Here is a 16019-nt window from a genome sequence, read left to right on the forward strand (position 1 = left end):
GAGTGTCTTGACCCCAGGAAGACACATTAGGATCCCATGTCTAGGATTGGTCTGTCCCTAGAGGATCTTGATGCGCTGACTCCAGCCTCAGTCCGTCCTTGTCCAGCATTTTGCTGGACAGTCCTGTCCAGGCTGCACTGACTCCAGCCTCAGTCCGTCCTTGTCCAGTATTTTGCTGGACAGTCCTCTCCAGGCTGCGCTCCTCCCTTTTGCTGCTGCACCTTTTCCTCCCACTCCACCTTCTCTGGACATGATGGACCCAGCACTCTGTGAACAAGCAGCTTCTTCAGCAAGGACCTTCAGTGGACGGTGTCAATGACTGTCTTCTGGACATCTGTCCAGTCAGCAGTCTTCCCCATGATTGTGTCCCCTCCTGACCCAGACTGAGACATTTAAAGGCTCAGGGAACCTTTGCAGGGGTTTGGACTTCATCAGCTGATGAGGGTGAGACACCAGGACTTTTACACAAGATTCTCATTTTCTGAGACTCTGAATTTTGGGTTTTCACTCTGTAAGTCATCATCATCATCATCATCATCATCATCATCATCATCATCATCATCATCATCATCATCATCAACATCATCATCATCATCATCAACATTTCAAGAAATGAAGGCTTAAATATTTCACTATGTCCTGAGCTGAGATCATATCTGGGTTTAACTTTCTGAAGTGAGTGACAACAAATCCTGAACATTTTCATGATGTCCTCATTCTGTGAGACGTCCCTATGAGTCCTCCTCTTCACGCCGTTCCTGCTTTGGCCACCTTTTATAAGACGATGTCAAACATAAACATTCCCTTTTTAAACAGACCCAGACATGGCAGCAGTTTGTGAAACATTCCTTTATTATAAATAGATCATTTGTATAAAAAAGGGCATGCTTCAGTTCCACCGGAGCGTGGAGGTGTTTCACCACCGCCGCCGCTCAGCTCGTCTCACGATGCAGGTCGACAAACAGACGACATGAGACAAGAATCAGAAGTTTTCACAACTACAACCAAGTTTTCTTTTTTTTTTTTTTTTTTTATCTCAATGTACAATTAGAAGAACAACAACAATGTTTGGTCTCAACAAGTTATTTTTTAAATATCTTTCTCTTTCAGTTCAGACGAATCGTTTCCTTTGTTTCTCTGCTCAGCGACCATTGTTTTGGTAACGGAGGCGTCAGGCTCGTTTCCTGTTGCCGGTAAACAGAGGAATGGTTTGGTTTGTTGGACCGGTCAGAACAATTAGAGGAAGACTCTGAGCGGTGGCGCCCCCTCTGGTCGGTTTAACAGTCCTGCAGATCGTGGTGATGGAGGAGCGTTTCCTCACATGGCGTGGTTGGTGTAGCTGACGTAGGTGGTTTTAGTTGGCGGCACTGAAGAGAGAAAAAATGACAACAGGTCAGGGGGGTTCCAGAATGGTGGTTCAACAAACTCTGACTCTCTCCTGACCTCTGACTCTCTCCTGATCTCTGAACTCTGACTCTCTCCTGACCTCTGAACTCTGACTCTCTCCTGACCTCTGAACTCTGACTCTCTCCTGACCTCTGACTCTCTCCTGATCTCTGAACTCTGACTCTCTCCTGACCTCTGAACTCTGACTCTCTCCTGACCTCTGAACTCTGACTCTCTCCTGACCCCTGACCTCTGATCTCTGACTCTCTCCTGATCTCTGAACTCTGACTCTCTCCTGACCTCTGAACTCTGACTCTCTCCTGACCTCTGAACTCTGACTCTCTCCTGACCTCTGACCTCTGATCTCTGACTCTCTCCTGATCTCTGAACTCCGACTCTCTCCTGACCTCTGATCTCTGACTCTCTCCTGACCTCTGAACTCTGACTCTCTCCTGAACTCTGAGATAAAACTGTGAGTTTCGGTTCCAGAACAGCTGATCTGAATTAGTTCAATAAACTCTGAACAACCAGAATAAAAGCATCATTTGCCACCAGTCTCAAAACTGAAGCAGACTGAAAACCCAGTTATTTCATAGTAAAAGTACCAGACTGAAAACCCAGTTATTTCATAGTAAAAGTACCAGAGTGAAAACCCAGTTATTTCACATTAAAGTACCAGAGTGAAAACCCAGTTATTTCACAGTAAAAGTATCAGACTAAACCCAGTTATTTTATAGTTAAGGTACTAGACTAAACCCAGTTCTTTCACAGTAAAGTACCAGAGTGAAAACCCAGTTATTTCACAGTAAAGTACCAGACTGAAAACCCAGTTCTTTCATAGTAAAAGTACCAGACTGAAAACCCAGTTCTTTCATCGTAAAAGTACCAGACTGAAAACCCAGTTCTTTCATAGTAAAAGTACCAGACTGAAAACCCAGTTCTTTCATCGTAAAAGTACCAGACTGAAAACCCAGTTCTTGCACAGTAAAAGTACCAGACTGAAAACCCAGTTCTTTCATAGTAAAAGCCAGGGTCGACCTGATACTTTCAGGTTCAGGAGAACGTGGCGGTGACTTGTTGAACCCTTCGAATGTTTTTGCAGCTCATAAAAATGTTTTTGGTTTTCTGGTTTTTGATCTTTTGATTTGAGCAGAATCTCTCGGAACTTTGCTGCTGTCGATCTTTGAGTCGTTGCTGCCGATGAGGCCCGACTGACCTTAACTCACGTTTCCTCACTTTCCACCAAATAACATTCAAAAACTGTTCCTGTTTCCAGAATAAGTTTGTCAAGTTGTTCAGCCACTTTGGATGTTTTGATGGTTTTATCCAGGAGACCCTGACCTTAAGCCCAACTCTAACAACCTGGGAATAATAGAAATACAATCTATTGTTTACATCCTGTACAAACCCAAACAACCTCTTCAGCATCTTGACCCCAGTAGAGCTCAATAGAATGATTCTCTGACAGCTTTAAGGAGCTGCTCTTCCTCCTCCTCCTCCTCCTCCTCCTCCTCCTCCTCCTCCTCCTCCTCCTCCTCCTCTAATTACAGTTGATGGCAGCTTTCAGGCTCAGTAGCGCCACCTGGATTGAAGGGAGGACTCCATTTTTCTAATATGTGACAAATACACAGAACAATACACTTCCAATATTAATACCAATGATTAGCTGATTATCCATCTCAGAAGTGGAAGCATCCATCCATCCATCCATCCATCCATCCATCCATCCATCCATCCATCCATCCATCCATCCATCCATTAATCCATCCATCCATCCATCCATCCATCCATCCATCCATCCATCCATCCATCCATCCATTAATCCATCCATCCATCCTTCCATCCATCCATCCATCCATCCTTCCATCCATCCATCCATCCATCCATCCATCCATCCATCCATCCATCCATCCATCAGGACTGCAGACGACACCAGAGCCGTGTGGGTCTGAGAACACTGACTCACACTGAGGCTCCGTTAATTAATCGATATTAAATTAGAACTGAATTATTTAGACGCGTGAAAATCTGAAAATCAATTTTCCAATTAACTGGGGTGACAACATTCTTCTCTCTCTCTCTCTCTCTCTCTCTCTCTCTCTCTCTCTCTCTCTCTCTCTCTCTCTCTCTCTCTCTCTCTCTGTCTCATTTTCCAATTGTTTTATTTAACAACAGGTTTTACATTTTTGTTTTTCATTTTTGTTCACAAAAAGAGAAAAAATATATTTTTTAAGTGAAAGAGGACAAAAATTCTCTCTATCCCAACAGGAATATTTTGTAGTTTTTCACAGTATTTCCACAAAAGGAAACTTTACCTCCTTCTAAGAAGAAACTTTTATTTTCATCGATCAAACAAAACCTAATAAACCCAATAAAAAAAGCAAAAACAAAAGTTGCATGTCTGCAGTCATTTTTAAGTGTATCGAGAGAAAAAAATCCGAAAATCAAATCGAAACTTGAATTTTTCTTAAAAAAATGTTTGATTTTTATTTAGGCTGAATGGTCCAGCCCGAGGCTCCAGACCAATTTTATTTGGTGGGAAATGGTGAAAACTGTACTGTAAGGTTGTAGAGCGCTGGACTACACTGTGAACAGTCACACACATATACATTCACACCTAATTCAGAGTCATCAATTAATCTTTGGTCTGGACGATGTCAGGGAACAGGACACCCAGAGGAGCCCTGGTGAAAGATAAATCTGCTAGACACACTGGGACACGTCACCATCATGTGACCTGGGGTCATTGGGTGTTTCGGTTCTTTCACTACCAGGCAGCGTCGCCCAGACGACCCTACCGAGGTTGATCAGAGCCCAGCCTGTGTCCCAGCAGCGTTTGTCCACGGCTCTGTCCTCTTGATGGATCAAGGCTCTGGAGAGCCACCTTGTTTCTTTGTCAGCAGCTTCTGAAGCAGATTTGATGGCGTCTCGCTTCGCCTCTCCAGTGAGGCCCAGCAGCATGAGCACTTTGCAGAGTGACCGCCCTGCAAATCCACGACAGTCCACCTCCAGGGGTTCACACCTGGTTTTCCAGCCTTGCCTCCTACGGTCGTCCACCAGCTCCTGGTCCTTAGCACGTTTCCTCTCATAGGCCTCGTCCATGTGCTCTTCCCAAGGCCCTGTGAGCTCCAGAATGATCAGCTGCTTGGTGGACTCGGACAGAATGATCACATCTGGTCGCAGACGTGAGGACGTTCTGCTGGCAGGGAACCTCAGCTGTTTTCCAAGGTCCACTTCCAGTTGCCAGTCGGTGGCGGAGGTGAGGAGGTCAGACTTTGCCCGAGGTTGTGGGTTAGGGTTCTCTCCAGCTCTGTGAAACATGATGGACTCTGGCTTCTGGAAGCCCTTGAGGGTATTACTGGCAGTGGCTATGATGCCAGCAACTGCTCTGAGCAGCTGGACATGGGCCGGCGAAAGCGTCCATCTCCAAGAGGAGTTCAAGGGATCCCCGGCCTGAGCATTGGGGACAGGAAGGTGCTTCTATTTTGCCCCGGATGTGAAGGTTGGCTGGACTTGGTAGGATGTAGTACACCGCTTGGACCAAAAATCTGAAGCAGTAGAAGTCCGCCTTCCAGATGTTGGACCAGGCGATGTTATGCTGTAGAACATTGTCCCATTTTGTCCAATGCTCCTTGTTGTCCCTACCCTACCATCCTGCTGGCTCGTGCTTCCTCTACACCGGCCCGAACTTCCTGCTGCACAAGATGTCGTCTCACTTTCCCTCTGGCCTTGTCCACTCTGGTTGCTGGGAAGTAGCCACTTCCTTCCCACCCTGGGTCTCTGGACCAGTGCCTCCTGTCACAGTCTTGAATCAGCCACCTCCAGAGCTTTGTCCGCCTTCCATTTCCTACCCGTTCTCACCTGGATGCCAGCTGATGCCCCCTTTGGAACCCTGGACTCACTGCACTGCAACAGCTCACAGGTTCTGGACACCACGAACTCCTCGGCAAAGCTGTTGAAGGGAAGCTGCAGGATGTTGCTGGTGCCAAACCAGGCAGCACTGCTCAGGTAGTCCAGCCATCTACCCAAGTCGCTGCTGATCTCCCCCCTCAAGGCCTTGACTGTTGTCAAGGGAACTGTGTACATCAACAGGGCCAAAGGATACAGGGTAAAATGGGGTGTTGGTAGATCCAGACCTTGAACATCCCTGGTAGACCTGATCTGTCAACCCGACTCAGACAAGCTGTCAGTACTTTGTCTTTTTGATGGAAGCAGAATCTTTGAGGCTGCTCTGTGATGGAGGGATGGTGACTCTGTGATGGTGACTCTGTGATGGAGGGATGGTGACTCTGGTGGAGGGATGGTGACTCTGATGGAAGGATGGTGACTCTGGTGGTGGGATGGTGACTCTGATGGAAGGATGGTGACTCTGATGGAGGGATGGTGACTCTGGTGGAGGGATGGTGACTCTGATGGAAGGATGGTGACTCTGGTGGAGGGATGGTGACTCTGATGGAGGGATGGTGACTCTGGTGGAGGGATGGTGACTCTGGTGGAGGGATGGTGACTCTGATGGAAGGATGGTGACTCTGGTGGTGGGATGGTGACTCTGATGGAAGGATGGTGACTCTGGTGGAGGGATGGTGACTCTGATGGAAGGATGGTGACTCTGGTGGAGGGATGGTGACTCTGGTGGAGGGATGGTGACTCTGATGGAAGGATGGTGACTCTGGTGGAGGGATGGTGACTCTGATGGAAGGATGGTGACTCTGGTGGAGGGATGGTGACTCTGGTGGAGGGAAGGTGACTCTGATGGAGGGATGGTGACTCTGGTGGAGGGATGGTGACTCTGATGGAAGGATGGTGACTCTGGTGGAGGGATGGTGACTCTGATGGAAGGATGGTGACTCTGGTAGAGGGATGGTGACTCTGATGGAAGGATGGTGACTCTGGTGGAGGGATGGTGACTCTGGTGGAGGGATGGTGACTCTGATGGAAGGATGGTGACTCTGGTGGAGGGATGGTGACTCCAGACAGTGAGAAGCAGAACCTGTCCATTACTTTCTTGAGTACTACAGATCTAGAGTTTGATGGTGTACCGCTCACCCTTGCCCAGGTAATGATCTTCTCTGGGCCTTAGAGGATCCATCTACTTCCTGTTCTTACACAGGAAGAACCTGCAGCCCCACGCAGGCTGGGGTGATGGATCCTCCTGCAGTGGAGTGAGGAACTCGCCTCTATGCCAGAGTAACGGTCATCGTTCATCGTGAAGCTCACAGTTATGAGTTATGAGTATGTTGATGTTGGCAACAGAAAGTCACAAATTCTGTGTGATTCCTCCAGAACAATGTGATCCAGTGAAGGTCCACAACCTTGTAGTCCGTCTGAAGAAGGTCCAGACCAGCTCTGCAACCTTCATGACCAAAAGAAAACTTTTCACCATTTTCCAACAAATTAAATTTGTCTGGAGCCGAATCTATCTATCTTTCTATCTATCTATCTATCTATCTATCTATCTATCTATCTATCTATCTATCTATCTATCTATCTATCTATCTATCTATCTATCTATCTATCTATCTATCTATCTATCTATCTATCTATCTATCTATCTATCCATCCATCCATCCATCCATCCATCCATCCATCCATCCATCCATCCATCCATCCATCCATCCATCCATCCATCCATCCATCCATCCATCCATCCATCTATCTATCTATCTATCTATCTATCTATCTATCTATCTAGCGATGCCCTCTGGTCCAGACTGTTAACCTTGACAGGAACATTCCGGTACAACAGAAAGTGAGAGCGTCTCCTGCTCGACTGTCCGTCCTCCGACCTGATGTGAGAGCTGCGGCTCGGTAAACAAAGCAGATCAGTCCAGTCAGCACATCTCTGATGAGGAAACAATCCAACGTCTACCACTTTTCTTGCTGACGGCCGGAGGAGAGGCTGTGAAGTGCAGCTCCGAGACGTAAACACATCTGGTCTCAGGTGACGACTTCCTGTTAGTACTTCATTACTGTTAGTGCTTCATTACTGTTAGAGCTTCATTACTGTTAGAGTTTCATTACTGTTAGTACTTCATTACTGTTAGAGCTTCATTACTGTTAGAGCTTCATTACTGTTAGTACTTCATTACTGTTAGATCTTCATTACTGTTAGAGCTTCATTACTGTTAGTACTTCATTACTGTTAGATCTTCAGAACTGTTAGATCTTCATTACTGTTAGAGCTTCATTACTGTTAGAGCTTCATTACTGTTAGAGTTTCATTACTGTTAGAGCTTCATTACTGTTAGAACTTCATTACTGTTAGAGTTTCATTACTGTTAGAGCTTCAGGACTGTTAGAGCTTCATTACTGTTAGGGCTTCATTACTGTTAGAGTTTCATTACTGTTAGAGCTTCAGGACTGTTAGAGCTTCATTACTGTTAGGGCTCCATTACTGTTAGAGTTTCATTACTGTTAGAGCTTCAGGACTGTTAGAGCTTCATTACTGTTAGGGCTTCATTACTGTTAGAGCTTCAGGACTGTTAGAGCTTCATTACTGTTAGGGCTTCATTACTGTTAGAGCTTCAGGACTGTTAGAGCTTCATTACTGTTAGGGCTTCATTACTGTTAGAGCTTCATGACTGTTAGAGCTTCATGACTGTTAGATCTTCAGGACTGTTAGAGCTTCATTACTGTTAGGGCTTCATTACTGTTAGAGCTTCATGACTGTTAGAGCTTCATGACTGTTAGAGCTTCAGGACTGTTAGAGCTTCATTACTGTTAGGGCTTCATTACTGTTAGAGCTTCAGGACTGTTAGAGCTTCAGGACTGTTAGAGCTTCATGACTGTTAGATCTTCAGGACTGTTAGAGCTTCAGGACTGTTAGAGCTTCAGGACTGTTAGAGCCAGGACCAGTGATCGGCCATGCTGTGAATGGCTCTGTCCAGTAGAGGGATGTCCAGGACACTCTGACACCGCTCTGATGGAGGGACGATTGTATCACATGAGGCCAATGAGCAAGTCAGACTAAAGAGACTGTATTTGTTATAACGTCCTTTAAGCTTTGCATGAAACTGTTTCTCTCCAAGATCAGCAAAATAATAAAAACACAAATTAATTTAATTATTAAACATCTAACATAAGTCTGGGTTTTGTTAGAGTGCAGGTCCACCACTGTGACAATTTGAATATTTGTAGAAACAAAGTTGTAAAGTTATTACATGAACAAAGTGGCAATAATATACTGGAATACACACACACACACACACACACACACACACACACACACACACACACACACACACACACACACACACACACACACACACACACACACACACACACACACACACACACACACACACACACACACACACACACACAGTATAGAGGAGAGCCAGGGAAAGAGAGAAAGAGGAGAAATTAATATTTTACCAATCTTTCCTCCAGCTTTAGCAGTTTGGTGGCTCCTGGTCAGCCAACATGGCAACCCGCTGTTTTGCTTCTGTGGTCGTTCAATTCAGCTTTTCAAAGTAAAACTAATGACTCTCACTTTCTCAATCAGGGAACTTATTAAAGTGAAACTTTCTGCCTTGATGTTATTCCAGTAGGTATTGTGCTGCTCTGTAGTTACAGTGCTGCACCCAGAGATGCTGCTCATGCTGCTCTGGTAAGGGAGTAAAAAAAACCTACAAAAACTAAACAGAAGTAAACAAAACTGCGTTAATTACATAAAAAAATTTTTTGAACGAGTTCAACGTTTCAAATCAATTAATTAAATTAATGCTTTTTTTGACAGCACTTTTAAAAACATATTTATGTTTTTTGTTCTTTTCTTTTTTCCCTTTCCCCCTTTTCCTTTTTTATTTTCTTTCTTTTTTTCATTTTCTTTCTTTTATTCTTTTTTTCTGTTTTCTCTTTTTGTATCTTTTTTTCCCGTCCTTTTGAATAAATATTTCTTTATCACCAAGGTTTTGAAATGTTGACATTTCTGTGTTTTTGCTCTAGTATTCTGGGTGGTTTTAATGTTCTGGCTGACGTATCTTTGCTAACAAAGGCCAATCAATGTGTGTGAAGCTTTCAGAAACATCCTGGGTCGACACGTTTGGGTCTGTTTAGGAAAGATTTCTGGTGGATCCCTGGATGTTCTGGCCTCCTGCGGCCGTGAGCTTTGACCCACTCACCGCTGGCCTCCACCCCCTCGCACAGCTCCGTCTTCACCTCGCCGTTGGGTCTCTCGGCCGCCAGCTGCGACAGCTTGCTGGTCATGGTGGCGACGGTGACGATGGCCTTGAAGCTGCGCTTGCGCTTAGGGACGTTCTGCTCGGGGTGGAGGAGGATGACGTAGACCTTGGGCACGTAGAGCATGCCCAGCGAGACGGAGGCGCTGAGGCTGAGCGAGACGGTCAGCGTGGCCGTCTGGATGTACATCTGGGGAGAGAGAACAGGACGGAGCTGAGACTGAGACCTGCCGCCAGCCTGGACCGTCACAGTCAAGAGCAACACGCCTCCTTGAAGAGAGGAAGCTGACATATTCAATGGAAACGGGTTATTATTGTAGTAAAAAACACAAACAACAAGAATAAAAAACTACATAAACAGAGGATATCATTCACACAGTTTTTTTTACAAACTCAGTTGCACTACTTAAGAACATCACATTCACATTTTGAATGATGTAACACGTCCGTGCCCTCGGTCAGTGGGTTTGAAAGAAGGATAGAAAGAACAAGGAGGAGCAGAGAAGGCTAGAATTAAAAAGAGGAATCTAATACTTTATGTTTTTGTTTCATTTTTAAGGTTTGGATGTCTGTTAACACTTATTTAAAATATAGATTCTGAAATTGTAAAAAAGAAAAGATGTATTGTATAATGGTGCACATGTGTTGGACTAAATGTTCACTATGAAGGAACCTTACCGGCAACGAAGTGGAGATATTTTAGAAAAACACTCTTTACAGAGGCTTTACAGAGCAGCGCTATGGACTTCACATTTTTAAGATTATAATCACAGGATTTTCATAGCCGGTGATCTAAAGTGGGTCTGAGGTGTGAAACTCCAGGGCTGAACATGAGACCCCCTCTGGCCCTGTCCTGCAGCGTCACACATCTCAGCATGCTGCTCTGGACTTCAGGACGTTCCTCCAGCTTCTCTTCAAGTAAAGCAGCAGCTGCTTCTGGCTGAAGTTTATTCCAATAAGCTGCAATCTGAGGACAGTTCCAGAACAAACGTAGAACAATAACTTCCTACTACTGTTGACTCCTATAAATACCTGGGACTGTGGCTGGACAACAAACTGTGGATGTTTTATCAGTCTGTTGTGACCAGTGTCCTCTTTTACACCGTGGTGTCCTGGGGACAGCACATCCAAGAAGGACACGTCCAGACTGGACAAACTGCTCTGTAGTCGGCATGAAGCTGGACTCTCTGGGGATTTTAGCAGAGACAATAACACTGAAGACACTGCTGGACATTCTGGACAATACCAGAGACCCTCTGCACACCGTCATCAACAACCAGAGGACCATGTCCAGAGAGACACTGCTTTGTCCCAAATGTGGGACTAACAGACTTAAGAAGTCCTTTGTCCCTCAGGCCATCAGGCTGTACAAGTCCTCACTGGGGGGGAGGAGGGGACAGAGGACAGAAGGGAAGTAGCAGGAGCCGCTATCCATTTACTGTAAATAAATGTATTGATACTGTTGATTTTATAGTTGTTGTTTTTTTTTTTTATCAATTTCATGTTTTACTGTAAATAAAGAAGGTTTAATCCATAAAAACTCATTTCAACTTGTAAACTGACATGAAATTACCATATATAATAGTGTTTGTGCCATCTCATATTGAAGTTTTTCACGAGCTCGTTGACAATATAGATTAAAAACAACTAATTTATTATGTGGAAAATCCCAGAAATTCCATCAAATATTCAGCTATTACAGTAAATTAATTTCTACCATGAGTGCTTATTAAATAAATACAAAAACTTGATATAAATTTGATTTGTATGAGTACAACAGTACCAACATTTACTGTGAAAAACTGTATTGTTTTCAAAAACTAATGCAAAAACTACAGTATCAGCTATTTTATGATTTGTTGCATTTTTCTGTTAAAAAAGTGAGAGAAAATCAAAATGTGTTTTTTTCTGCAGAAAAAAGTGAAAATAGTATTTTTCCCTGAGTTCCTCATTTATAGGGATTCAGTGTTTTAACAGGAAGAAACCGTTTTACTGAGAATCTCCACAGACCCTCGGGTCAGCAGCAGCTTCCTGTTGTGAAACGCTGCCGTGTGATTGGCCGTCCACGAATTGATTAAAGGAGCTGAGGAAACAGGAATCGGCGAGGCCGAGGCGCCGTTCGGTCGTCCTCCTGCGTCCACCGCCATCGCTGCACAATGTCCAACAACAAACCATCCTCTCTCCTCCTCTGGCTCCTCCTCTCTCCTCCTCTGGCTCCTCCTCTCTCCTCCTCTCTCCTCCTCTGGCTCCTCCTCTGGCTCCTCCTCTGGCTCCTCCTCTCTCCTCCTCTGGCTCCTCCTCTGGCCCCTCCTCTGGCTCCTCCTCTGACTCCTCCTCTGGCTCCTCCTCTGGCTCCTCCTCTGGCCCCTCCTCTGGCTCCTCCTCTGGCTCCTCCTCTCTCCTCCTCTGGCTCCTCCTCTGACTCCTCCTCTGGCCCCTCCTCTGGCTCCTCCTCTGGCTCCTCCTCTGGCTCCTCCTCTGGCTCCTCCTCTCTCCTCCTCTGGCCCCTCCTCTGGCCCCTCCTCTGGCTCCTCCTCTGGCTCCTCCTCTCTCCTCCTCTGGCTCCTCCTCTGGCTCCTCCTCTGGCCCCTCCTCTGGCTCCTCCTCTGACTCCTCCTCTTTCCTCCTCTGGCTCCTCCTCTGACTCCTCCTCTGGCTCCTCCTCCTCTGGCTCCTCCTCTGACTCCCCCTCCTCTCTCCTCTGACTCCTCCTCTCTCCTCCTCTGGCTCCTCCTCTGGCTCCTCCTCTGACTCCTCCTCTCTCCTCCTCTGGCTCCTCCTCTGACTCCTCCTCTCTCCTCCTCTGGCTCCTCCTCTCTCCTCCTCCTCTCTCCTCCTCTGACTCCTCCTCTCTCCTCCTCTGACTCCTCCTCTCTCCTCCTCCTCTGGCTCCTCCTCTGACTCCCCCTCCTCTCTCCTCTGGCTCCTCCTCTCTCCTCCTCTGACTCCTCCTCTGGCTCCTCCCCTCTCCTCCTCTTTTCCTCCTCTGGCTTCTCCTCTGGTTCCTCCACCCGTTCCTCCTCCCGTTCGCCAGCTCCGTCCTGCCTTCACTTCCTGTCATGCTCCTCATCCTGGCCGCTCCTTTACCTCCACTAGCCGACTCGGTAGCCTGTCAGACCAGCTCTGGGCTCGCTGCCCCGCGACTGGACTGGCAGTTCACCCATCTACCATGACGGCTTGCAGTTCGTTAAAGACGCCGCTTCGTCCTCCGGTTTTGGGGGGAATGAGGACAAATAGTTTGTGGAGAAACGTCCTCCAACATTTCATCCTCAGCTGAGGCTCCGGGGTTAATTCCATTATTTAATGTAAGTATGAAAGCTTCTCTTTGTTTCCCATAATGATGAGATGGAATCAATTGCCAGGCACATCATTTCTCAGTTTTAATATCTGTTAGGCCATGATTGTCATGTTTCCAATAAAGTGATGAAAAAGTGATGAAAGAGTTCACTGAAAAAAGAAGACGGAAATAGTTGGACCAACTTAATTGAACAGCTTCAATTCATCTAAATAAATCAAGTTCTTCCAACTCAGGTTATTGAAATAGATCAAATTCAAAGAACTTGGTTCATTTAGATGTTATCAATGAAGGGTTAGGGTTAGAGTGTAGAGTCCACGGGCCACAGGCCAAGTGGAACCATCTGTGTGGGCCAAAGCGACCAGATACTTTCTGAACGCTGAAAGTCTCAGGTGTCTGAAAATGCATGAGAACCTTTTCAACTTGGTCGTTTTTATAAATTACAGCTCGGTAAAGATCGGAAATATTATACATATTACCGCATATTACACATTTCCTGAAAGCCCATAGCCTTGCCTTCAACATTACATTACTTTTGGAGCTATAAGGTTCTCATGCATTTCAGACACCTGAGACTGTCAGCGTTCAGAAAGTATATGGTCGCCTCCGTCCACCCACTCCGTTCCATTTTGGCCTCTGACCCTCTGAGTTCCAGTTCTTATTACCCGCCTGCCGGCGACATTCAGGATTCAACGGCTTCACACAGAAATCACATATTGCTCCTTGTGCTTCTGGAAAATTGACAATATTCATATTTTGAAATTATTTATTGGTTTTAACTAAACTTCTTTCCGTTCTAAATGTCTAAATGTCCCCTCCACAAGTTCCTCCACAAGTTCCTCCACCAGTTCCTCCACCAGTTCCTCCACCAGTTCCTCCACAAGTTCCTCCACCAGTTCCTCCACCAGTTCCTCCACAAGTTCCTCCACAAGTTCCTCCACAAGTTCTTACACAAGTTCTTCCACCAGTTCCTCCACTATTTTCCTCCACCCGCCCCGCAGCATCTGTTAACACACACCTGTGCTTGTGCTGCAACACACCAACCACTGCTAGAAGTCCCACAGGTGAGACGAGGCTGCAGGTTAATGGGCCGTCTGAGCACAACAAGCCCACTGGAGGGTGTGTGTGTGTGTGTGTGTGTGTGTGTGTGTGTGTGTGTGTGTGTATGAATGTGTGTGTGAGTGTGTGTGTGTGTATGTATGTGTGTGTGTGTGTGTGTGTGTGTGTGTGTGTGTGTGTGTGTGTGTGTGTGTGTGTGTGTGTGTGTGTGTGTGTGTGTGTATGAATGTGTGCATGTGTGTGTATGTATGTGTGCATGTGTGTGTATGAATGTGTGTGAGAATGAATGTGTGTGTGTGTGTGTGTGTGTGTGTGTGTGTGTGTGTATGTGTGTGTGTGTGTGTGTGTGTGTGTGTGTGTGTGTGTGTATGTATGTGTGTGTGAGTGTGTGTGTGTATGTGTGTGTGTGTGTGTGTGTGTGTGTGTGTGTGTGTGTGTGTGTGTGTGTGTGTGTGTGTGTGTGTGTGTGTGTGTGTGTGTATGAATGTGTGCATGTGTGTGTATGTATGTGTGCATGTGTGTGTATGTATGTGTGTGAGTATGAATGTGTGCATGTGTGTGTGTGTGTGTGTGTGTGTGTGTGTATGTGTGTGTGTGTATGAATGTGTGCATGTGTGTGTATGTATGTGTGTGTGTATGAATGTGTGCATGTGTGCATGTGTGTGTGTGTATGTGTGTGTGTGTGTGTGTGTGTGTGTGTGTGTGTGTGTGTGTGTGTGTGTGTGTGTGTGTGTGTGTGTGTGTGTGTGTGTGTGTGTGTGTGTTCTCAGCACAGCTGCTCAGTCACCGGGGTCAAACAGGAAACTCGGCGACAGATGGCGACTCTCCTCGCGGGAAACGACGGTGCATCAAGAAATGTTATAAAAATGTTTGGCGACATGGAAACGTGAATCGTTTGTTCCTCAGAGGAGAGTCAGGAAAACAAAGCCGCCATGATTCATGTGGCTACGACAGCTGATGTAGCGACGTCTTGGAGGTCAGAAGACCTGGTTTGAGTGATTAGCAGAGTAGACGGACGGAGGAGGAGACAAAGGAGGAGATGGAGGAGACGGAGGAGAAGACAGAGGAGGAGACGGATGAGGAGACGGAGGAGGAGACGGAGGAGACGGAGGAGAAGACAGAGGAGGAGACGCATGAGGAGACAGAGGAGGAGACGGAGGAGGAGACGGAGGAGAAGGAGCAGAAGACAGAGGAGGAGACGCATGAGAAGACGGAGGAGGAGACGGAGGAGAAGGAGCAGAAGACAGAGGAGGAGACAAAGGAGGAGATGGAGGAGACGGAGGAGAAGGAGCAGAAGACAGAGGAGGAGACGCATGAGAAGACAGAGGAGGAGACGGATGAGGAGACGGAGGAGAAGCGAGGCTGAGTCACAGACACATTTCCTGTGAAATGAGGCAGAAGAGTGAGATTAATGAGATTAATCTTCTGTCTTAGATAAACTCCAACGGCTTTAATTTGAGTTTCTGTTTCTTCGACCAGATTAAACTGTGACCAGCAGCTTCTTCTTCTTCTTCTGCTTATTATTATTGTTGTTGTTGTTGTTGTTGTTGTTGTTGTTGTTGTTGTGTTTTAGTAGTTTCTAGTGGCTGGAGACTGAAGCTCAGGTGTACCGAGCTCCACCCAGTCAGCTGTTATTGTCTTAATGACCTGGAGTCAAGATGAACTCTGACCTTTAACCTTTCAGCCTGAAAACCATGAGCTCAGGTTTCTCTGGGTTGAGTTGGATAAACTTCTGACTCAGGTATAGGGGGTATAAGGGGTATAAGGGGTAAGAGGGGTATAAAGGGTATAAGGGGTATAAGGGGTATAAGGGGAATAAGGGGTATAAGGGGTATAAGGGGTATAAGGGGTAAGAGGGGTATAAAGGGTATAAGGGGTATAAGGGGTAAGAGGGGTATAAGGGGTATAAGGGGTATAAGGGGTAAGAGGGGTATAAAGGGTATAAGGGGTATAAGGGGTATAAGGGGTATAAGGGGTAAGAGGGGTATAAGGGGTATAAGGGGTATAAGGGGTAAGAGGGGAATAAGGGGGCGTGGTCATTCACTGACTGATATATAGAGCCAGGAGATGTTCTAATGTTCATGATCTGAATCACAGGA

At 46.2% G+C, this 16019-nt stretch overlaps 1 protein-coding gene across 2 annotated transcripts in view; it reads right to left on the reverse strand.

Annotated features, from left to right (window-relative positions):
* Positions 1-1033: 1033 nt before the first annotated feature.
* grm8b (glutamate receptor, metabotropic 8b) overlaps positions 1034-16019 on the reverse strand; it is a 208342-nt gene continuing 193356 nt past the window's right edge. For both annotated transcript variants that reach the window (XM_080475550.1, XM_080475551.1), the window contains 2 exons: positions 9510-9756; positions 1034-1367 (listed from right to left, as the gene is read on the reverse strand). In XM_080475550.1, coding sequence (XP_080331676.1) covers positions 1318-1367; positions 9510-9756 — 297 coding nt within the window. In that variant the 3' untranslated portion in view covers positions 1034-1317. The remainder of the gene's footprint in view (positions 1368-9509; positions 9757-16019) is intronic.

This window comes from Lipophrys pholis, assembly GCF_963383615.2.
Source record: "Lipophrys pholis genome assembly, chromosome: 11".
Classification (NCBI taxonomy): Eukaryota; Metazoa; Chordata; class Actinopteri; order Blenniiformes; family Blenniidae; genus Lipophrys; species Lipophrys pholis.